The sequence below is a fragment of the Megalobrama amblycephala genome, linkage group LG17 (assembly GCF_018812025.1).
Source record: "Megalobrama amblycephala isolate DHTTF-2021 linkage group LG17, ASM1881202v1, whole genome shotgun sequence".
Classification (NCBI taxonomy): domain Eukaryota; kingdom Metazoa; phylum Chordata; class Actinopteri; order Cypriniformes; family Xenocyprididae; genus Megalobrama; species Megalobrama amblycephala.
In genome coordinates this window covers 47,583,096-47,609,039 of record NC_063060.1, presented here as the reverse complement: position 1 = coordinate 47,609,039, position 25,944 = coordinate 47,583,096, and the positions used below count along the sequence as shown (strand labels likewise).

At 37.9% G+C, this 25,944-nt stretch overlaps 1 protein-coding gene across 3 annotated transcripts in view; it reads left to right on the top strand.

Annotated features, from left to right (window-relative positions):
* LOC125250790 (protein NLRC5-like) overlaps positions 1 to 25,944 on the top strand; it is a 243,665-nt gene that overhangs the window by 162,187 nt on the left and 55,534 nt on the right. For all 3 annotated transcript variants that reach the window (XM_048163565.1, XM_048163563.1, XM_048163564.1), the window contains one exon: positions 25,652 to 25,822. In XM_048163565.1, the coding sequence (XP_048019522.1) occupies positions 25,652 to 25,822 (171 nt within the window). The remainder of the gene's footprint in view (positions 1 to 25,651; positions 25,823 to 25,944) is intronic.

Here is a 25,944-nt window from a genome sequence, read left to right as displayed (position 1 = left end):
CACCTTCGTACTAGCATTGATCAGTGACTATAGCTTAAGAGGAGGTGTGCGCCGAGGCTCCGCATTCACTTGTGTGGACCGCGTCTTTGACTCATTTCGTGTGTTTAAGATTGTCGAGGTAAGATCTCCGTGGGTGAAAACATGAATACACTGGATAGCCGCTTTATAGTACAAAATGAAGTTGTGCTTGTACAAAAAAAATGAGGCACTAAGACTGTTTTTCATGTTTGATACTGTAAAGCTGCTTGATTTTAAGCAATCTATTGAATAAAGTGCTATATGAAGACATGACATGACTGGAGTGCTAATTTGCAGAGCTCATGCTAACATACATTGTTATGATCAGACGCTTTTCTTATGCTTTCTATAATAAATGCTTGCTGTTTTCTTGTTGTTGTGTTTATTTTGTTACTGAGAAGAAAATGTACAGGACATATTTACATATTCATCTAACCATCACTCTCAGCAGTGTGGGCGGCGTCAGATGTTCGTTTACAGTATATCGCTGCTCATGCATTTCGAACTTCGTTTTACCCCTAAACGAAGAATGAAAAAGAACTTTGTTTGAAGTATACCGGGGCCTTAACAGGCCTTTAAAGGCCTTTAATGGCGCCCTAAAATTGAAAATTGAATTTACCTCGGCATAGTTAAATAATTAGAGTTCTGTACATGGAAATGACATACAGTGAGTCTCAAACACCATTGTTTCCTAAATTTGATTTTTGCAAAAGACCTCAGAAGAACAGGTTAATCTCAACATAACACCGACTGTGATGCAACAGTCGGGATTATTAATATGTATGCCCCCCAATATTTGCATATGCCAGCCCATCTTCAAGGCGTTAGACAAGCCAGTATTAACGTCTGGATCTGTGCACAGCCTAATCAACAGACTTTATGCAGGTAAGCAAGCAAGGAGAATAGCGAAAAATGGCAGATGGAGCAATAATAACTGACATGATATCATGATATTTTTAGTGATATTTGTAAATTGTCTTTCTAAATGTTTCGTTAACATGTTGCTAATATACTGTTAAATGTGGTTAAAGTTACCATTGTTTCTTACTGTATTCATGGAGACCAAAGCCATTCATTATTAAACACTTGCAGTCTGTATAATTCATAAACACATCTTAATTCTTTATAAATCTCTCCAACAGCATGTAATGTTAGCTTTAGCCCCGTTAGCCACGGAGCATAGCTTCAAACTCATTCAGAATCAAATGTAAACATCCAAATAAATACTATACTTACATAATCAGGTATGCTGCATGACGAACACTTTGTAAAGATCCATTTTGAGGGTTATATTAGCTGTGTGAACTTTGTTTATGCAATGTATTATAGAGTTGAGAGCTTGGGGGCGGGGAGCGCGAGCATTTAAAGGGGACACGCACTGAAACGGCGCATTTCTAATTATGCCCCAAAATAGGCAGTTAAAAAATTGAATAATAAATAATCTATGGGGTATTTTGAGCTGAAACTTCACAGACACATTCAGGGGACACCTTAGACTTATATTACATCTTGTGAAAAAGGTTTCTAGGGCACCTTTAAATAATATTTTAAAGATATAGACTTTTTAAATGTGACAAGTTATTGAATTTACATAGCCTATAGATTATGCATTTTATTTAAAAGTAAAATGTCCAGCAGTGAAACATTTGATCACCCAAATATTCCAGATGAATCAGACTTAATAGTTCCCTTTCAAAAGGGAACTTACTCTGCATTTGAAATGCTATGGGGAACATGACACGTGAACTGATGTCTGAAAGCCAAGTTTGAGTTTGAGTTTGAGTTTATTGATTTATAAAGCACTACTAAAACAACAGAGTGTTGACCAAAGTGCTGTACAATGAAGAAATTCTACATAAAATAAGACATAGCACCAAACAAACCTCTAAAACAGTACACACAAAAGCCGATGCCTCAACACACTGCAGACTCGAAAGCTAAACTAAAAAGATGAGCCTTCAGACGTCTTTTAAAAATGTTTAGAGTGGAAGATACTCTAATATGAGATGGTAAGCTATTCCATCTCTTTGGTGCTGCCACTGCGAAGGCCCGATCACCCCTCCGCTTGTATCTTGTCCTCTGAATAATTAAAACAGACTGATCAGAAGATCTTAAAGTCCTGGAAGGCTTATGCACCTGTAAAATCTCTGACAAGTACGAGGGAGCTAATCCATTCAGGCACTTGTATACAAAAACCAGGAGCTTAAAATCAATCCTGTACTGGACAGGCAACCAGCCCAGAGAAGATAAAATAGGAGAAATATGGTTCCATTTGCGTGTCCTCGTTAAGAGCCTAGCAGCAGCATTTTGGACTAATTGCAACCGGTTTAATGCCTTTTGACAAACACCTACATACAGAGAGTTGCAGTAGTCAAGCCGTGTAAACACAAAAGCATGGATCACCTTCTCACAATCATTAAAAGAAAGAAAAGGTTTAACCTTCGCCAAAAGACGTAAATGAAAAAAACTTGTTTTAACGACTAAATTTATCTGTTTATCGAATTTTAGGGAACTGTCAAACAGTACCCCTAAATTTTTAACCACAGGTTTACAAAAAGGGGTCAGCTCACCTAAATTTGACAGTTCAGGAAGAGCAGGACCACCGAACCAAACAAGCTCCGTTTTTCTCTCATTGAAGTTTAAAAAATTTGCCGACATCCAGACTTTAACCTCCTTTAAACAGTTCTCTAGGGAATCCAGAGCTTTTTCATTACTTTTCCTCAAGGGCAAATCAAATCTCTCCAATTCTATTGCCCAGCAACAGCCTATGACATCATCATAGTGCGACCCAGAAGTATATACGGAGCGCCTAGAGAAACAGTCAGTATCTTTTCGTCTTTTGGGACTGTTTTGTCTGATTGCGATTGTATCAAATCCGGGTAAGGGAATCTTATATTATGCCTTACAAACGTTCAAGAGAGTGTGTTCATCTGTGTCCCAGGTTTTTGCCATTTGATATACACATTCTGGGCATTTTCTGTCTGGGAGAGGAGTGCGCATAGACTGTGCTTGAGGGCGCTGTCTGTATTTTTCTGTTATTTACTGTGAGCGTCTCCCTATCGGGACGCTCTGTTCTCGTTCTTGTTCTTGTTCTCGTTCTCGAGGGAAGAGGTGTCCACATCTGTACCTGGTGATTCTGGCCCCGTTTGTGCTGAGGCAAAACAGTAGCTGCAATCATGGGGCTTGCAGGTGAGCCCGTTGGGAAGTTTGAGAGAGGTGTATTCTCTCTCAGCTCCCTGGGGCTGACGAGGATGAGTTGTTGGATGACGATGACGTCCGTGTTTGACGTCATCGCGTCTGGCAGCAACTGCTCTTCTGGCTGCTGTATATGCAGAGCTGCTGGAGTTTGTGGGACATGTTTCTGGCAGGCTGCGGCCGCCGTGAGGGCGAGTTAAGAAAGGGAACGCACACGGACGCCTCGACGAGTGGTTCCTTTCTGTCCATAGCTCTGCAGCTCCCGTGAGCCTTCCATTCCTTCCTGATCTCTATGTTTGAGATCGGGAAGGCATGGAAAAACCCTAGCTGTTCAGTTCTGTATCTGGGCCCAGACAGACGGGAGGGGGGAAGAAGCGAGATTGAGCCAGCGGCGTTTGTGATCGATCCCCCAGCTGCATGGGCAATTTACATCTGCCCTCTCCTCTTCTTCTTCTGCCTCCTATACATGTATATATTTTATAAATATATAACATGCTCAGATGCTTCTTATGGTCAGACTGATGGCTGGGCTGGTTTGATAATGAAATTATCTTTTAGGCTTAAAAGAACCCTAGATTTCATCCTTTCATGTAGAGAAAAAGGAAAATGAGGAATCTTCAGTCTTCGAGCCGCAGGAAGGTAAGCTGGATCTATATTATATATTTTAAAATATGATGACCTTGTTTTTCCTGTATAGTTTTTCTGAGCATGTAGTTAGTCAGGATGTGAGTGACCAAGATGACGCCAGATAGTGTGTTGGCTTGCCGTCGCTCTGCGTTTAGGATGTCTGCACTTTATTTGTTTGTTTTACTTTTATGTTTGATAAATTGCTTGGATTGCTCACAGTTGGTCTATGACCGTCTAACGTTGTTAAGCCTTCGATCTGCTGCCTTGGAGATGTGTAACCGGGATCTAAATATGAAAGTGTTTACTAGACAGTCATGTGCGTTCCAGCCACCGATGATAGCCTGTCATGAAACTGGCTGTGTGTGCTGGAAGAAGAGACGCCGCAGGAAACGAGGCACGCGAGCTGGAGTTTTGGTAAAGCTTAAAAAACTGAGGATCCTAAACAGCTGAGTTAGACGAGCGGAGGAGTTGCGGCCTTCCTATCTGATACAAGATTTCCCCGATACATCAACACTATTGCCCTGGGTAGCGTTTCCCAAAAGCATCGTAAGCCAAAGTTGATCGTAGCTCCACTGGTTTCAATGGAGCTACGATCAACTTAAGCTTACGATGCTTTTGGGAAACGCTGCCCTGGACTACATGGAGGGGGACAAGACATGGAGGTGTGGTGCACTCAAATTTGCGCCGGGTCAACAAAGCTAAGTGCTGGTCCTTTTTCTATTCGGTCTACCGATTTGACCACTGTGCATATGGCTTTGATTAATGCACGCTCAGTTGTCAACAAAACATTTATCCTGAATGATTTTTATGTAACACATGGGCTGGACTGTCTTTTTATTACTGAAACTTGGTTAAATGATGCTGATACGAGCCCTTTTGCTGAGCTTCTACCAACGGGATGTAGCTACTTAAGTACTTTGAGGAGTAATCGTCGGGGTGGAGGCTTGGCTGTTATTTTTAATAACATGATACAGTGCAGGTTACAACCTGTTGACAGTTTCAAGAGCTTTGAAGTTCAATTAATGAAGATTGACTTGCTTTCGCCAGTGATTTGTGCCTTGATATATAGGCCTCCTGGTTATAATAAGAACTTTCTTAATGAATTTTATGAGTTCTTAACTGTGATCGTCCCATCTGCAGACAGAATCTTGATTATGGGTGATTTTAATATACATATCTGTTGTCCTGGTTCACCCATGACCAAAGAATTTTTGAATCTAGCTGATTCTTTTAATTTATTTCAATGTGTCTCTGGTCCCACACATGATCGTGGGCATACACTTGATTTGTTTTTTTCATTGGGGATAACGATAGAAAATATTTGTGTAGAGGAAACTACCATCTCAGATCATATGCCTATTAGGTTTAATCTCACTTCTGCAACAAATGTACTCCGCTATCAGCCCCCTTCATGCTTGTAATGGGTTATTACTTCCTCAACACCTAGTGCTTTTTCAACTGCTTTTATTGAATCATCCTTCCCTATTGAGTCTACTATGTTGCACCCTAGAGGACCTGATGAATTGTTAAACTCTTTTAATCATTTTTGCTCAAAGATCTTGGATAATGTTGCGCCTTTTAAAATGAAATGTCAGAAAGTTAAAAAACAACCTTGGTTTAATGATGTAACTCGTAATACGAGATGGGTTTGTCGACAGGCATAACGCAAGTGGCTTAAAGATAAGTTGCAAGTATCTTATGATATTTTTAGAGAGTCTCTTTCTAACTGTCACGACCAGCTCAAGCCGCGACAAATAAAAGGAGGACAAGTAGGTTGGTAAGGGTGAAACAAGAGTGTTTATTAACATAAATAGAAAAATATATAAAACGGAAAATAACTTACAAAAACAACCCCAATTTCTGTCTGACACAAGATGTTAAAATGTCAGACAGAACCAAATACAAACTAACAGCCAAGGCAAAATAAACAAACAGAACAAAAATCAAACAAGCTAAACAGAAGCAAACTCACAACACTCCAAAGATACAAAAGGCCTCTCCTACACTCTCGCACGCTTCCTTTTTATAAAGGACAAAACAGGTGCTCATCATTCTCAATTAGTCCAAGCAAACAACGTTCGACAAACTCTCGCGATACCCAGATTCTCCCAGCCACGCCCACCGGTCGACACAGCAGGAGTAACGGGAGGCGCGTCACACACCCCCCCTAAAAAGAAGAGAGCACAGAGTCTTAAGAAAAACCACAACTCCCACAATTCAAAATGGTTCAAATGACAATAGTTGGTCCAGCTTGCAACTCAATCCCGTCAACTCTCACTCATTCAGCAACCTGGTGCCTAGGAAGCAAAATTAAGAAAGAAAGAGAGAGACAAAAATCAGAGAATACAACCTTTAAAACATTTAAACCATCTGAACGCGGGATAAGATGTCAGTAGTTACACTGTAATCCATACAGAATCTACACGACCCGTCAGGTTTATTCACTAGCAAAGATGGAGGTACCCAACTAGGAAAAGGTTCCAGTATGTTATTTTTCACCATATACTCGATTTCATCATCCAACGGTTTCTTATATGCAGACACTCGATAGTAACGCTGAGGAATTGGACTTGAATCTCCCACATCAATGTCATGCTCAACCAAATTTGTACACGGAGTATCAGAAAACAACGTAACATATTCAGTAATCAACTTAATCAAATCGGTACGCTGTACATCCGTTAAATGGTTAAGCCAAACGTGCATAGAACCCAATGCTTCTAAATTTCGTAATTTTGGAGTAGGAGTCAATTCAACATTGTCAACATTTGCAGAAGAATCTGTAAACAGAACAGGTTTAATAAAAGAACCAGACAGACTGACTTTATCACTTGTCATAAGGTCATTGAAATCTTTGGATGCACAGTAAGGCTTTAACAAATTTATGTGACACACTCTAGTCTTTTTCCTTCTATCTGGCGTATTAATCAAATAATTTAGATCAGAAATCCGACGTGCAACAGTGTACGGTCCAACATACTTAGCCTGGAATGCATACTTAGCCTATCCAACAATAGGCAACAACGCCAATACCTGGTCACCAGGTTGAAACGATCGCAACTCTGTTCGGCGATCAAAAAGCCGTTTCATTTGATCTTGTGCTTTGTTCAAAGATGACTTTGCCAACTGGCACGCTTCATAAATACGTCTACGAAAGTCATTAACATATGACAAAACATTTTTCGGAGGATCAGATTTTCGCCAGTCCGCAGATAAAACAGCCAATGGAGTTCGCACGTCGTGACCGAAAACAAGGTCGTTCGGACTGAACCCAGTACTTTCTTGCGCAGCCTCCCGAGCTGCCATCATTAACCAAGGAAGACCGGTTTCCCAGTCTACACCCATCTGAACACAGTATGACCTCAACAAAGATTTTAACGTTTGATGAAATCTCTCCAGTGCTTATCACACTCAAAGTCAGGGAGCACTGGAGAGATGATGCTGAATATGAAGTTGTTTCAACACTTGACTAAACAAATTAGAAGTAAAATTACTTCCCTGATCAGATTGAATAATTTGTGGTATCCCAAACACAGAAATGAACTGAGTCAACGCCTTTACGACTTGCTTTGCTGTTACAGAACGTAAAGGATATGCAGCGGGATATCTAGTTACTTGACACATGATTGTTAGCAAATATTCGCTACCTGCTTTTGACTTTGGCAAAGGCCCTACACAATCTATAATGAGATACTCAAACGGTTGACTAATGGCTGGTATCGGATAAAGGGGAGCAGGTTTCAAGGACTGATTTGGCTTTCCAGTAAGTTGACATGTGTGACACGATTTAATATATTTAGACACGTCATGCTTTAATTTAGGCCAAAAAAATGTTTCAAAAGTAACTTGTACATCTTTTTCACTCCCATATGGCCAGACGTATCATGTGCGGCCTGTAGTACTAGTTGTCGGAGAGATTGAGGAACTACAATTTGCACCATTGGATCACCAATTGCAAACTCTCCTTTTGGTACCCATTTTCGAACCAACAATCCCTCGTCTAGGTAATACCCAGACGAAAGATCTTCAACTGTGTCCAACGAGACAACTCGGTCAAATAATTCAACAAGAGTTGAGTCAGCTTTTTGTTTTTCAATCAATTCATCACGTGAAACTGACAAAATTGAAGGGACTTCCAGAGTTTTACTCACCACATTGTTCGTTTCAGCTTGTTCTTTAACCATAGAACGTGTTGTCACACAAGACGACAACATATTTGAAGAAGAGATCAAATTTACATCACCATCTGGTTCCAAAGTCATCGGAGCGGGACATGGTGTAACCACTAGATGTGGTGAATCTTTCCGCCAGACACGATCACCAGCCAAGTCATTTCCCAGAATTACCTGTATTCCTTCCACAGGCAAACAGGAACGAACAGCCACTTCCACTTCTCTCTGGATCAACTCAGATTGTAAAACAATTTAATGAAGTGGTACAGCCATAACATCCAAGCCAATGCCTTTAATATGTTATTTCCAGTGTAAGAATCAGTTGAAAAAGGCAATACAGACTCCAGCACAAAATTTTCTGATGACCCTGTATCACGTAAAATCTTAACTGGTACGATTTGTGTGGAATCTACCAGTCTAACAGAACCTTCTGTAATGAACTGAGTAAAAGCTGAAACACACGGCGAGCAATTCTGCACGTTATTCATAGCCAAAGCAACGGACTTTACAGAAGACACAAATTTTGGAGACACTTTAGAATTGTCAGCTTTTGCTTTCAATAATGGGCACTCGTTCTTCCAGTGACCAAACCTATGACAATAATTGCACATATTTGCTCTATCTTTGTCTTCAACATGCAACTGTTTTCCGGGTGACTCACGCACAAATTTTGAAAATTTGCTAGATTTTCGCCAGGGCTCTTTTTGAAAAGTTTCACCATCAGGTCTGTAATTAAAAACTGTCTTATAAGTCAATGAGAATTCATCAGCCATAACGGCCTCCTCAAACGCCATATCAGGTTTGCGCTCGTTGATGTATGTTGCAACACGATCTGAAACAGAATTCTTCAATTGTTCAAGCACCATTAATTCTTTTAAGTCGTCAAGTGTTTTTACACCAGAAGCTATACACCAATGATTAAAATAGACTGAGATATCATGTACAAAATCAACATGAGTCTGTTTTTCACTTTTCTTACAGGATCTAAATTTTTGTCGATAGGCTTCTGGAACGAGCTCATAAGCCCTCAACACTGCTGCTTTTACTGCTTGATAATTAGACGCATCATCCACACTAAGTGAAGAATACGCTTCTTGCGCTTTACCCGTAAAAACAGACTGCAACATCAACGTTCGTTCATCATCTGGCCAATTTCGCGCATCCGCAACGCGCAAACAATAAGAAGAACCCGTTCAACCTCTTTTTCATAAAATTTCGGAATCAATCTCATATTAGTCACAGTGTCAGATTTGCACGAACTTGAACTACGTTCCAAATCCCCCGTTAAAGAAAGTTTGCTGTCTCTTATTAAGTATAAACGATAGCGTTCAAGTTCAAGTTGCTGCTGTTGCAATTGAACTTTAGAAATTTCAATACGATTTTGCATTTCTAACTGCTTCACTTTCATTTCGGTTTGAATTAACAACAACTGCTTTTGTTGCTCAAATGTTAGATGAGACTGTGTTGTCACATTAACAAAGGCTGACGCGTCTTCAGACAATTGAGACTCCAAAACACCACGTTCAATTAATTCGGTTTTTACCAAGGTTTTAACGTTCTCTTTTACACGTTTATCTTGACCCATCAGATTAATTTTATAGTATTCTGCAAGTTCTAATAGTTGATCCCTGGTTAAATCATTTAACAAGCTTTCGGACGGCGCACTAACAAATTCCTGAACTTTGGAGGACATTTTAACAAAAGTATGGCTACTAACATTTCCAAAAATATGAGACTGAAATTGGAATAAGCAATTCATTCTAACTAAACTTTAAAGCTACCTAAACTCATCCCTAGTCTTCGTACAGTTACTTGCAGCGGGTTTTTAAACACTGTAAACCAGCGTTTGTTATAGCAACCGATTAACGAGTCACTACAACAAAACACGGACGTGTACCCGAGACAAGTGCTCCAACTGCTTTCACAGTACAAAAATAATAAACTAAAATAAAAAAGATCGGAATATCCCATTAAGGATTCCGCTAAACCTACACAGGGAAAAGCCTACTCCAAAACATTTCTCTCTTCAAATATACAAACAGTAGCCCATACTTACCAAATAGCTTCCGTAAAGCAATGCACAATTCACCCAAACCAACCACTAAAACCCTCCATTAATCATCAGTTTAACGAATATCATAATAAAAAAGAAAATGTTTTTAACGAATTAATCATCCGTTTAACAAAAACAAGATAATTAATAAATGTAAATTAACAAACAAACCGGGTAATTATTTGTCAAGTAACAAATGACCTCCAGCAAACAAATAAATCTCCAGATCTAACCGACTAACAAAACGGCCAGACGAGCCCCCATATTTGTCACGACCGGCTCAAGCCGCGACAAATAAAAGGAGGACTAGTAGGTTGGTTAGGGTGAAACAAGAGTGTTTATTAACATAAATAGAAAAATATATAAAACAGAAAATAACTTACAAAAACAACCCCAATTTCTTTCTGACACAAGATGTTAAAATGTCAGACAGAACCAAATACAAACTAACAGCCAAGGCAAAATAAACAAACAGAACAAAAAACAAACAAGCTAAACAGAAGCAAACTCACAACACTCCAAAGATACAAAAGGCCTCTCCTACACTCTCGCACGCTTCCTTTTTATAAAGGACAAAACAGGTGCTCATCATTCTCAATTAGTCCAAGCAAACAACGTTCGACAGACTCTCGCGATACCCAGATTCTCCCAGCCACGCCCACCGGTCGACACAGCAGGAGTAACGGGAGATGCGTCACACTAACTATCAAGATGCTGTAAAAGCCGCTAGATCTCCATAATTTTCATGAATTATTTCACATAATTCAAATAATCCAAGGGTATTGTTTTCAACAATAGATAAAGTACTGAGTCCTTCTATTAATTTTTCCCAACTCCTTCTAAGGATCTGTGTGAGAGATTTTTAAAGATTTTCGTTGATAAGGTTAATCTTATTCGGGCGGATAGTGTTTCTGTAGGGAATATTGTAACTGACAAAATAAATCAGTCACATTGTTTAAGTAATTTTGAATCGATTACATCAGTTCAGCTGAAAAATATAATATTGCATTTAAAGCCGACGACCTCTCTTTATGACATTCTTCCATCACGATTGTTTAAGGAGGTGGTAGACACTATTTGTCCCAGTATTTTATCGATTATTAACAGCAGTTTATCCTATGGCACTGTACCATTAGAGTTTAAGCATGCTGTTATTGAACCTGTCTTAAAGAAAATGAATTTAGACTCACAAGATATAAAAAAGTTTAGGCCGATTTCTAAATTGCCTTTTATAAACAAAATTTTAGAGAAAGTTGTTCACAACCAACTTGCTGACTTCTTGACTGGAAACAATATAATGGATATTTTTCAGTCGGGTTTTAGAACCAAACATAGTACAGAATCTGCATTATTAAAGGTCACAAATTATATTTTGTTGGGTCTCGACTCTGGGAAAAGTGTTGTTTTAATGATGTTAGATTTAAGTGCAGCCTTCGATACCTTGGATCATGCGATTTTGATAGAACACCTCAGAGATTATTGGGATTAAAGGTATAGCTCTTAAATGGTTTTATTCGTATCTCCATGACAGAACATGTTCTGTTAAAATTGACAATGATGTTTCTGCATCTGCAACTATCTCTTGGGGGGTTCCTCAGGGATCAATTCTTGGCCTGACTTTGTTTTCATTATATATGTTGCCCTTGGGTTCAATTTTTAGGAAATACAATATTAATTATCTTTTGTATGCGGATGATCTACAACTGTATTTTCCTTTGGACTGTGATGGCTGTACATTTGATATTTTGTATGAGTGTTTGACTGAGGTAAAGGGATGGCTAGCAAATAATTTTTTACAACTGAATGAGGATAAGACTGAGTTTATTATGTTTGGAAAAAAAACAGCTTGGTAACGACCTGGTTGAACGATATGGATCTTTTTCCATGGTTTCCATGGTTATATGAAAAATCTTGGAGTAGTTTTTGATTCTGAATTTCGCTTTGATCGTCAAATTAATAGCGTCATGAAAACATCGTTCTTTCAGTTGAGAAAATTGTCCAAACTGAAATGTATCATTTCAAATAAGGATTTGGAGACTGTTATGCATGCCTTTATTTCCACGCGGTTGGATTATTGTAATGCTCTTTATTTGGGCATAAGTGAATCCCTGGTTGCTCGTCTCCAGTTTGTTCAAAATACTGCAGCGAGAATTTTATCAAACACTAGAAAATGGGATCATATAACACCTGTACTGATATCCCTTCACTGGCTACCTGTAAAGTATAGAATACAATACAAGGTGTTAATGTTTGTCTATAAGGCATTGCATGATCAGGCGCCTGGGTATGTAAAAGACTTGCTAATTCCCTACCAGTCTCAACGTCATCTGCGCTCCTCTCAGAGTATGCTTTTAACCATCCCTCGGTCTCGATTGAGGCGCAGTGGAGACCGCGTATTTTCTGTTGCGGCTCATGCACTCTGGAATGTGCTTCCGTTTTCTATTAAATCCTCATCAAACATAGACATTTTTAAAAAGAACTTGAAGACCTTTTTATTTCATCAAGCTTTTGGAGTTTGATTAGGTCAACTGTGAGTAATTGATTATATGTTTTTCTTGGTTCTCTTTTTATGCTTGTATTAATTTGATAAATTATCTACTATTTATGGACAGCACTTTGGTCCATTTTTATGGTTTTGTAAGTGCTCTACAAATAAAAATTGAGTTGAGTTGAGAGTTGAGGAGGCTGGTCCGTCTCGAGTTGAGGCTCAGATACAGGGCCAGAGGTCCAATATGGCCGCTTGGGCGCCACCTCCTTTTCGGAGCAAGTCACAGAGACGGCCGGACTCGAGGAGGAGCAGGTTTTAAGGGAGGTGATCGATTGTATACGCCAGTAGCATCGGTAATCGATTCCCTCTCGTTGCGAGGGTGAGTTTACATCTGCCCTCGCCCCTTCTTCCTCCGCCTCCTAGGTTTTGGATTCATTTAACATACTCAGGTGCTTCTTAAACAGTCAGGCTGATGGCTGGGCCTTTGATGAATATTTTTCTAAAGGCCTGCCTTCTGTCTTGATAATGGAAGAGGCTCTTTTAGGCTTCAAAGAACCTTCCATCCTTCCTTTTTAAAGAAAAGAGGAGTCTTCGAGCCGCAGAAAAGTGAATAGGTAATTATTGTAATTCATCTAGATTCAATGAGTTTTTGAAAATGGTGGGATGGGTGTCTGTGAGGACAGTCTTTGGACAGGAGATCACAGGATCACAAACCGATCGGTGTTTGACATCAGAGTACTAAGAGAGCAAGTCGAAAGCATACAGAGTTGTCTGCTCTCTAATTGCTCTCACTGTATTTTAATCTCATACACCGATCGATCTGTGCAGTGCTGCTTCAAGTTGAACACACCTCGGGTCTCGTGAAATCATGAAAATCACGCATTCTGAGTTGTCCAAAACACAAAAAACACCCTCCTCCTGGCTTCGCTCCTGGGAAGAGTGAACACGACTGAAGAGAGTCATCTCCACTAGGTCTGCCTGCATGTCTTAATGTCTGAATCTCATTAAGTAGTGTAATGATAACCTTCATTTAATTGGCTTCATCAATCAATATGTAAAGTCTGGGACTGTTAATTAGCCTGACATGGCTGACTTGTTTTGATTTAACGTTGCTAACGTTATTTCCACCGAATCTAACGTTAGCTAGCATACTTTTTATTCCAAATACAACTTGTATAACGCTACTAACATTACCATTAATATACTGTCATAACCACAACACAATTAAACAGTTTGCTGTTACACACACAAGATGTTCTGTGCAGTTTCATAATGACATGGTTTAAATTAACACTCGTCAAACGCAGGTAAAAATCAGCTGTGGTGGGTGATGATGTGAACTAGCCAATTTGACATATTATGTTTCACAAATTATATTCACTCAATTTGCTGGCAAAGTTTATGTAATGTGCGAGTCTATATGAATATTAAATATTAAATATAGTTGAATTAGGCAGCAGAACTAGCACTAGAAAAGACATGACACTGCCTCACAGTGCAGCACTAAAGCTAATAAACCTTTTCCAAAACTTGTTTGATTGAAACTTACATTACGGTTATTAAATGCTGTTCTAGTATTGTCCATCATTGGTTTATGTTAACTAATGTAGTTAATGTTAACAAATGAAAGCTTATTGTAAAGTGTTAGAGAGTAGACAGTGTGTCTGAAAACAACCAACATAAACACATTTGTCCCAGTGATCAAACCAAGAGTGACACTGACACATAATAACCTTAAAGATGAGATTAAATGAATGTGTAAACTAACATAAATAGGTTGACGATTTCAACCTTTGTATTGTTACAGTGTCAGTAGTATAATTAAATGAACAATGTGTAGTCTTTCTCCACGTTTTTGCTCCTGGATATCCCTGTTTATTTGTCGGCCAAAGTCTGCTGGATGAAGCTAAACATGTTAGTTGATCATCATAGATCTGAGTAATTGTCTTTTCTCTTTCTGTCTTCAGTCTGAATAGATGCAGAATTACAGAGAAACAGTGTCTCATTCTGACTTCAGCTCTGAAATCAAACCTGTCACACCTGAGAGAGCTGAACCTGAGCTGGAATAAACTAGGAAACACAGGAGTGAAGCACTTAAGTGACATACTGAAGGATTCACACTGTAAACTGGAGAGATTGAGGTCAGTAACATTCACATACAAGAATCAAAATGCTGAAAATCACTTCAACAGTTTAAACTAAAACACTTTATACTCAATATCGCACAATGAGCCTGAGTTGAAGTCTGGACTTTAATTAGGCCATTCCTAGGGCTGTGACGGTAGGCATGTCAAAAGTTGCCAGCGGTAGTGAAAATATATATATATATATATATATATATATATATATATATATATATATATATATATAGAGGTCAGCGGTCGCTTTAATCAAAAATGTACCGTCATTGATAGTTTTTTTTTTTTAGAAGTGATGAAAAAACTGTGCAGCCCACCTGTCATTTTGACAGATTATGTAGCTTGTAACTGTAATTCCCTCCCCTGTCCAGTAGGTGGTGAGCGCGCTCCAGTGTGGCAGCAGAGCGTGACATCAGTCTCCAGAATAAAATGAAAACTATGTGCTTGATTACACACAGACGAGCACCCAGTTTAAGTCAATTTTATAACAATAAAGTTATTTATGCATGCTTAATTAGGGGCCAAGCACAGTAGGTGCGTAGGCACCTATTGTAATCATTAAATTTCTTTATATTCTTCTTCTTCTTCTTCTTCTTCCGCTCTTGAAGTCTATGGCAGTCCATAGAACCACTTGCGGGAAAGTTAGAGGACAGTGTGAACTGTGTCCATACCAAATTTGGAGTCTCTAACTCAATCCCTTTAGCGCCACCAGCTGTCCAAAGTTGCACTTATGTTTATGTTAATAACTTCTGAACCATAAGGGCTAGAAACAAAATTATTTTTCCTCTGATTCCTTGGGTCAAGACGAATTGCACCCTATGACATCATTGGCACATTTTTCCGCCATTTTGAATTTTCTGAAAAACATACTTTTTCGAACTCCTCCTAGGCCGTTACTCCGATTTTCACGAAAATTGAACCAGATCATCTTCAGACCATGCCGACAAAAATTTATGGAATTCAAGTCGATTTCTCAAACCGTTTTCAAAAAAGACGTGAAAATAGAAGTAAGGCTGTATCTCTACAACGCTTTATCATGATCAGACAAAACTTGGTATATGTCATCACAAGCATGACCTGAGGCATCATGCAGTGTTTCGGCGCAGCACCACCTACTGGTGTGGAGATATGGAAAATGGCTATTTTTGCTTATAACTTCTGATAAGTTTGTCCAAAAATCATAAATTTCGTTAGATTTAGGACATCATGCCGAGTTGAATGATATCCAATTTTCCCATTTCGGACATTTTGACTGTTGGCCATTTTGAATTTTGTGCTAAAATGCTGTATTTTACACATTAGCATATCGTTACGAAACTTGGTATGGGTCTTTGACACCATGCCCTGAAATACTGAAAATGTTTTGGCGCAGCACCACCTTGTGGTCAAAAGTTATAACAAAATTTACAAAAATGCTAATAACTTTTGACAGTATTAACCGATTGTAATGGAACTGGTCTCAGTAGATTCCTTGGGTCATGCTGAGAACATAGATATCAAATTTGCCATAGTCGGCTGAACTTCCTGTCCGCCATATTGTTTTTCTTTAAAAACCTACTTTTTCGAACTCCTCCTAGACCCTTGCTCTGATTTTCACCAAAATCGAACTGTATCATCTTCAGACCATGCCGACAAAAAGTTATGGATTTCAAGTCGATACATCAAAATGTTTTCGTATTCCGGAGCAACGAATTTGAGGCAACATATTGACACCAAACTTTGCAAGTGTCATTGTCAACTCACTCTGACCATACCAGATTTGGAGTCTCTAACTCAATCCCTCTAGCGCCACCAGCTGTCCAAAGTTGCACTTATGTTTATGCTAATAACTTTTGAACCATAAGGGCAAAGAAACAAAATTCTTTTCCTCTGATTCCTTGGGTCAAGACGATTCAAATGCACCCTATGTCGTCATTTTCCGTCATGAAAAATTTCCCGGCATTTTGAATTTTCTAAAAAATTTTGACGTCATAGGATGCAATTGATTCATCTTGACCCAAGGAATCAGAGGACAAAAGAATTTTGTTTCTAGCCCTCAAGGTTCAAAAGTTATTAACATAAACATAAGTACAACTTTGGACAGCTGGTGGCGCTAGAGGGATTGAGTTAGAGACTCCAAATTTGCTATGGACAAAGGTCAGACTATCCTCTAACTGTGTGCTAAATTTCACAACTTTTTACCATACGGTTCTATGGGCTGCCATAGACTTCCAGAGCATAAGAAGAAGAAGCAGAAATATAGCTGCAAGCAGCAATTACGGGGCCATGCAAAAAGCGGCACAACAAGCCAGCCAACATGGCTGGGAGCATTAGACCAACTGCAACAGTGAGCAATTAAAGACCTATTAACCCTCTGGAGTCTGAGGCTGATTTGGGGCCTGGAGAAGTTTTGACATGCCCTGACATTTGTGCTTTTTTCAGTTGTTCATAAACATATAAATGACAAAAGTGTCATTACACTGTATTCAGCACAAACTAGGCTACAATAATATGTGAGGGACATGTATGTACATGTTTGTGTTTTTGAAGGAATAATGTTTATGCGTGGTTATTGAAAAAACAAAAAACTTAAGTCACTGAAATAAGGCCAAAAAAAGTATAGTAAATCTGTGTTCACAAGACTTCTGGGTATTGGAGGTTGTAAACTAGAGTTTTTGCTTCAAAATTATGTAAAAATTATGCTGCCTACTCCTTCATATAAACAATATATTGATTTAGTTTTTGTAAGACACTTTTTGCCAAGAAACACAGTATGCATGGAGGCGTGAATCACCACTGAAAATGGGCCATTCTCACCTGAGAAGACAAAAGAATTGGATAGTAATGAGCTGAAATGACTTGCATATTAATGAGGCATTTCAGTCAGGTAGGCTGTGAAAAAAACCTTCTGTGATGTCTCAAGCTCATCATGATATATGAAACATACAGAAAAATATTATTACAATATAAAGTAATGGTTTTATATTATACTTTAAAATATAATGTATTTCTGTGATGCAAAGAGTCTGAATATAGGCTTTTAGTTTAAAAGCATGCACATTTGGAGAAATATTGGATTCTCATATGCTTATGTCAATTTTCTATACAGAGTAGTTATATTTATTTAATATTCATTGTCATTACTATGAGCGCTGGTGTTTTCAATTCATCCTTGAAGTCGGAGGGCGCTCTCTGTGCATTTTTAGTCCACAAATTCATCTAAAAGAAGAAGAGGCTATTCCATGAATGGAGTTTCCAATTCATACTGCAGCCGGAGGGCGCTAAAGAAACAAAAACTCATCTAAAATTAATCTATAGAAGAAAAGAAAACAGGAACTAACTGCATGTCTTCTAGAGCTCCCTAACCATGACTTTTACATCCAGATAAACACTTTTCAAGACAATAAATACACGATTGAGACGATGAATGCATGTATTGCCTCTGAATTTGCGTCTGAATAGCGCTGGCTCCGTGGGCGTGGCCGCATTAGCAGATAATGAGCTGAATCACGGACTTCTGACATGGCTCTCTTTTCATACAGATTACATAAACACAGAAGGTTTGTTTTCGATTTGACTTACATGATTTAAAACCTGACATCTTAACGTTTTTTTAGACATAAGTTTAATTTTTCTGTGATTAGTATTCACTAAGTTACAGTTCATTTTCTGAGAACTATCAGATTGGACTTCGTTCAGAGGGAGAGGAGAAATCACGCATCATGTTAGTTTTCTTTATTTTACAAAAAGCACAACATTGTGTTTTTACTCTGAGTGTATACAAATGAAAGAAGATATTCTATAGTTTCAATTGATATATTACTTATGTCTCTATGACAAAAAATGACAGAGTATTTTAAGTCTGTTTTGCTGCAATGTGAAAAAAAAACTGCAAAACGCGCCGGCGCGTTTTCAGACCTCAGAGTGTTAAGATCATTTAAGGCAAAAGTGGTGGAAAGTGATATATACAGTCAATAATAAAGATTTATTGGTTTATCACTTTCGACCAATAGGTGGCGCTGTGACCAAAAGAATGTGGTATGGTCAGAGTGAGGTGACAATGACACTCGCTAAGGATATGACTCCCGTAAAAATAAGTCAACCAGATCAAAAGTTATAAGCATATGAAAAAAAAAACACTAGGTCGTGCTGGTTTGGAACAACTCAGACTCCTTCAGGGCCATGTGCTGATGACCCATACAGATTTTGTAACGATACGCTAATGCGTTCATAAAATACAGCATTTTAAAACAAAATTCAAAATGGCCGATGGCCAAAATGGCCGACATGGGAAAATTGGATATCATTCGACTCAACATGATGCCCTGAATCGAAAAAGACCAACTTTATGATTTTTGGACAAACCTAACTGAAGCTATAAGCAAAAATAATGGCTATTTTGGCTTTTTTGTATCTCATTTTTGATCATTTTTCAGCTCTTTTGCCTAAAATGATCTTAATAGGTCTTTAATTGCTCACTGTTGCAGTTAGTCTGATGCTCCCAGCCGTGTTGGCTGGCTTGTTGTGCCGTTTTTGTGCTTGGCCCCGTAATTGCTGCTTGCAGCTATATTTAAGTTTTGTTATTTTTCTTGCTGACTATAAGTTTATGGTCAACGAATGGCTTTTCTGAGGTATAGCGTTACGTGACATTGTTGGCAACACTGATTGAACTGACATGATACAGATTTCGGTAAGCTACTGTATCTTTCAACGTATTTTTTGATTTTCATTCATGTTTATTTTGTTCTGTATAGTAAAGAGGAAACGATGATCGCATAAATGTCTTATTAATATATAAAAATTCAAATGACGGGTAATTATTGATTATGATGGATTTTTTTTATGATCCTGTCCATCAAAATGACGGTGAAGTCTAACGCAACCTCTGATATATACACACACACACATTATATATATATATATATATATATATATATATATACAGGGTTGGGAAGGTTACTTTTAGAATGTATTTCACTACAGATTACAAAATACATGCTTTAAAAAGTAATCTGTAACGTATTTTGTTACATTACTCAAGTTTAGTAACTTAGGGCCCTATAATACACCCGCCGCAAGTGTGTTTGCTAGTTTGCGTCCGGCGCCGTTCGCGTTTTCCCGTTCAGCGCCACGTCCTTAAATTAGTAAATGCATTTGCACCAGTTAGTGCGCCCATGGGCGTGCTGGTCTAAAAAAGAGGTGTGTTCAGGCGCATTGCCGGCGCATTGCTATTTTAAGGAGCTGAAAATAGACTGCGCCATAGACCAGCTCAAACCTGGTCTAAAGTCTAAAGTCAATGGCGCAATATTTTTTTGTTAGAGCGCGTTGGTAGAAACTGCGCCTCTGGGCGCGTCCACAGTGCGCGTTGACTTTGCTTATTACACACAGGGATGCGCATCACACAAACATGCCAAATATTAAAAACAAAAGGATTACAGTGTAAAAGAATATTATTGTGTAGGCTACATAAATATAAAAATGTAATGATGAATAGTCATTGCGTGTATTAGAATTAGGCTACCTATTTTCAATTCAGCCTATTACTACTTATAATGATCAACAAAATTGGCTAATTAATTGAACAATCGTGCCAATACACACACATATATATTAACTGACTCATCGCGTGGAGCTATTTGAAAGTCTGCATCCAACACAGACGACTGAAAGATTGACTGGCCACTTAACAGGTAATTTCAGCAAAACATCTGATGCTAGAAGACGAGGACACAATCACTGCTAATTCATCCCACGCCCCATTTCAAAAATGCGCCCCGGCGCACGGACCGTTTTTCCGTCGTTAAAATAGCAAAAGTGGATTTGGACGCCCTGAGTGCACCTGCGCCGTGCGCTTTACACTTTGAGTTTAGATCATTAAAATAGGGCCCTTAATCTAAATATTTTGGAATACTTTGAAATACTTAACACAAAGGACCATATTAACTCGATGTTCTGTTTTAAGTTTACAACAGCTTAGTTAACCATATAAACAAACAGTGAAAAAAAAAAAAAAACTATTTGATTTTTTTAAATAATCCTTTATTTATTTTTTTATTCTTATTAGTGATGCACCTATTTTGATTTTTCATGGCCAAAGAAGCAAATTGGCCAATTCTAATACTGGTTGCAGATTGTAAAGCAAATTTATTTGTTGTTTATTTGTTCAAAAAATATGTGTAGCTCTTTGATATTAGAGGCAAACACTGCATTTTTATCACAATCCCAACAAAGATGTTATGAACATGTGCATGATCAGTTGTTTTTCATTGAAATTATTGTATAATTTCATGATTAACAGCAAAAACAGCCTGGTCTGACTTTAGCTTTGTGAAATTATGCTACACAAGACACCTGCACAAAACAGAATCAGCAGACGGACTGAGTGAAATGCAAATTCACTCTCTGACAGTAGGTGGCACTTATGGAACAGCAGTGATATAGCGTTTCCATGGTTACAGCTATACACAAAGCAGTGCTGCATTTATAAATAGACTACTACTTTGTACAGAGATAAGAGGAAAAGCCATCAAAACTTTCTGAAGACAGTTCCCTTCAGAGATATATTCATATCAACCCTAATTCAATATTTATATTATTCTTCCTATATTTCGCGAACAGTGAGTACGTGCATGGTGCAGTATTTTCTCTGCTGGCACGTCTCTTCTCCTCATTGTGTTCAGCGTGTGCCTGTGTTAACGTCCTGTTGACAGACTTAGTAAAATATTTCCTGAAATTTTGGGAAATTATTACAAAGCAGTTTGCTTGCAAGCCCGGGATAAAGATAGAACAAAATAAAACTAAAAAACCTTTGGATTTATGACCAGTGGACTACTGCATCTCTATTTTTGATCATGAACTCGTGGACACGCCATATACCTAAACATTTGTAATAAATTATTAAGATATAAAGTTTGTCTGTAAAGTACACCAAGAAATTGGCTTCATAAAACATTATTTAACGCATGCTTAAGTGGATGTTAATTCTATGAGGATTTTGTTATTTTTCAAAGACCTATAAATTCTTATAAATATTAAACGTAGGCTAATGATAACCATACAAAGCTCAACGTACGAGTAAATAGGAAAATAAGGAATAAATAAGGAAAATAACATTTTTAAAGACCAAGAACAGCTTAGGCCTACCTCAAGATGCTTTTTCCGATTAGGTGTTGAATCCTTTGAATCTGATATAGAAGTTTTGTTGCAGGTAGACATAGCTTGCATTGCACTATGATGTTACTCTACGTCCTTTTTCATGTTTATAATTAAAACTGTCTTTGAATTTCCAGTAGAGAAATGCGTTATGCCCTGTTTTCCCGTCCATTTTTGTGCGTGCGATTGCATGTCTGCAGGTTGCTAATAACTGAACAGGCTGCGCATGTTTTTTTTTTGTTTTTTTAACAGAGTCGGAGAATCAACGACAATTGGCTTGTTGGTTAAAAATCCTCAAACAGCTTACGTTAATAGCCTATTAAATTAAATAAATTACATAAAAAATTCAAAGTAATCACTTTGCTAATCTAAAATACTTTTTAAATGTAACTGTAATTTGATTACCATCTATTTAAAATGTAACTGTAACGAAATACAGTTACTCAAATTTTTTATTTTAAATATGTAATGTCGTTACATGTATTTCGTTACTCCCCAGCAGTCCCTCCAGGATTTCGCTGGACTTTTCTGATTTCTGCGGCCTAAAATGACTGATTTTGCTGTGGCATTGCTCAAAATTTGCGGCAATATTTGCGGCATTTCTTGTGTAATTTTTTTGTGAAAATACACCAGAATCAATATTCTTCTAACATTTTTATTACTTTTCTGAGCTCAAGAACCACTGGGCTCTGTAATTTTGAAAAGGAGAACACTGATAATATCTTCAAATATAATTTCAACATTTTATTTCATATGTAACACCAAAAAACACAAAAAAATATATATATAAAATGTTACATTGCAGTGTTTCCCAAAAGATTTTGTGAAACTATGGGGGCATGGTTGTCATTTAGAAGGTTTTGTATATTTTACCAATCAATTTTTGTATATTTTATGTATAAAATATGATACAACAGGCTTTGGGGAACATTTATTTGTTCATCTATAAATCATCATTGTATGCATTTGCATTGCATTGCATTGTGTTTGCCCAACACAATAAAAATTATAGAGCTTTCATCATAAAACTAAGCATATCTTCTTACCAAGACATATTGTAAGAGATATTGTCACAGACACGTCAGGTTCCAACATCAACCAATCCCAGCGCACACCATCCCCAGAGTACTGATCACTGCCACCTGCACCTCATCACCACACTCACACACACACAGCACTCCATGTCCGGTCTCGTTCGCATATACTTCTGTTAATGCTTACCTCAAGGACTCCTCGCTTCATACCTACCTGTCTCCAGCGTGTCTCCTTCCCTCTGTGTGCCTCGTCTTCTGTGTGGGTGTGCTCCAGTCCGCTCCAGTCACCTCCAGCGATCTCCAAGTTCCAGCGTGTTCATACATCTCCACATCTGAAAGGAAAAGGACAGTAACTATCTCCATTATTATCATCTAATCATCTATTGACTCTACTCTGCTTACCTGTTTCATGCCCCATGCTCTACTGGTGTCAATAAACGCAAGTTACCTGTTTACATCTGTGTCTGCCTCCTGTGTACCGTAACAGATATAGAGTGACAAATTATATTTATATGCATTTTATGAAAGTAGTCTGCTGTACTGTTATACAGATCTCATTGGTCTACATTTTTATAAATAACAACTGCAACAAACTGCAATTTTTGCTCAGTTTTGGCCTCTGAATAAAATTAAGCTGTTTGCCCCCTCTATACTCTCATCATATCATACTATATCCTAAACTAAAATCCTGGTGTATCAAATATGACAAAACATAAAACACATGCAAATATTTTGTCTAAAGGTTAAAAAACTGTTCTGTTTAATATATATATATATATATATATATATATATATATATATATATATATATATATATATATTCTGACTATATTATTTCAAGCTTTACAGGGTTGATTAGTATTTTTATAATACAACAAAAAAGAACCTTAAATATAACAGTGGCCAACTTTTGAAGAATTCACAAAATGTATAAAGCAAACAATTGTTTCAAACAGATTAAAGTGCAAAAGAACATAAGTTATAAAGTTCAAATGTAAACAATCAGTACACAAGCAGTGTCAGAAAGATAAAATAGTTGCCTGCTGTTTTTACAGGGGTAACCCTGGAAATATTATCGAATACATTTTCATTAAGCGTCTCCTTTACTTGTTCCGTCTTGCTCCTTGTCCATTTTTGGGCTGTTTACAGTGTGTGCGCAAACTTCTTTTATGCAACATACAGACACTGTTGATAAACTGAACCGATTGATGGAAACGATGTCACTCAGAGCGTGCACGCACATGTTTGAGAGAGTTGCGCGCTCACAGCGGAGTGGGGTTGTTGCGGTGGTTGACTGACTGACAGATGCATTGCTAAAGCAACGTCGCAAACAGATGTTTATCGATCGATTCAAGTTCAACGCACGTTGTCTACTTCGAAGTGGGCTTTCCTTTGGCTGAATGTACGTTGTTATGACGTTACACGATGCGTTTAGGCTCAAAATATGCAGAAAATATGCGACAATTTAGAAAAATTGCAAGCCCCTCCGAATTTTGCGGAGTTTGCTTGATTTTTTGCTTGAAATTCTGCAATCGTGGAATCCTGGAGGGACTAAAAATATGTAGTGAAAATTTGCCTCCGTCACAGCCCTAAGCATTCCCAAACTTTAGTTTTTTAGACATTTTCCGGCTGTTTTCAGGTTTTTTGTTGTGGGTCATTCAGCTGTACACCTGTACAGTTTTAGGTAATTAAAACCTTGAAAGTGATGTTGATGTCTAACATATTAAAGTTCTCTGTGTCTTTTGTTTGCCTCCATATTCAACTTTCAATACATTTGTACAAAGATCAAAATAAAATCCACTTTAAGGATTTATATGGTTCCGGTTTAACTGATTAATCAGCTGAATGTTTTCATTTCTGTTCTAGGCTCTCTAACTGCAGTGTAACAGAAGAAGGTTATACAGCTCTGGCTTCAGCTCTGAGATCAAACCCTTCACACCTGATAGAGCTGGATCTCACAGGAAATGATCCTGGACAATCAGGAGTGAAGGAGCTCAATGATTTACTACAGGATCCAAACTGCCAACTAAAGACACTGAGGTGAGACGAGATTAAATAATACAAAATTAGTTATATGCAGGCTAAATATTCATAACAAATATATTATTTTAGCTATAAAATAAGCTGGAGAATTTGTTGTATCAAAATGATCAAGATCAGATCAGGTGCTGTGGGTTCTTTCATGATGATGATAACCATCAACACAATTTAGTTGTTCAAGCTAGAGGTCAAATACACATTATGGGTCAGTGTATGTGCTGCTATTCTGGAGTATGGTATACCTTGACAATTAACATGCACAATTTTGTTTTTGTGCACACTTCTCATTATAAACTCTAGATAACCTTTCAGTCAAATTGTTTTCTGAACACAGTTGTTTTCCATCAAGCCCAGATTCACTGTATCTCTACAGCAGGTCTATGAATCTCCAGATGTTCACAAACATGCAGTTTCACAAGCCAGTTTTCTCTGCTGATGTTTCTCACTCCTCCTGCTTAAAAGCCATTGATCTTGAGGCCTTAATTTCACACTCTGTATTCATATTGAAAATCATGATCTAGTGAGCTTTTGCCCTTCTGCTCTGTGGGATGTTTCTGTTCTTATGAGTTTGCTTTAGGACTGACTAATTTCTTTTAAATAACTCTATTAGACTTTATTTTAAAGTATTTATATATTTATTTTTGTATTTAAATGTTAAAAGAAAAGTGTTACATAAATAACTAACTAGAGCTTGTCTAATCAGTCATTTTTGTAATGAGACAGACATTTAGTTGAGAACTGAATTTCTTCTGCAGGTTTGTGAGTCCTGCTGCAGATGAAGCCTGTCAGTATGTGAGTGGAATTGTGGGTAAAAACCTCTTACTCCTGAGAGAGCTGAATCTGAGTGAACATGAACTAGGAGACACACGAGTGAATCAGATTGCTGCTCTACTGCAGGATAAACACTGCCGATTCAACACACTGAAGTGAGTATTGTTCATTTATTTTTAATATTACATTACTTTTAATTGTAGTGTTACTGTAGCTGATAATAATATTTAGTCACTTGTTTGAGTCAGAGCAGTTTTTCTCAGCGTCACATGGAGCC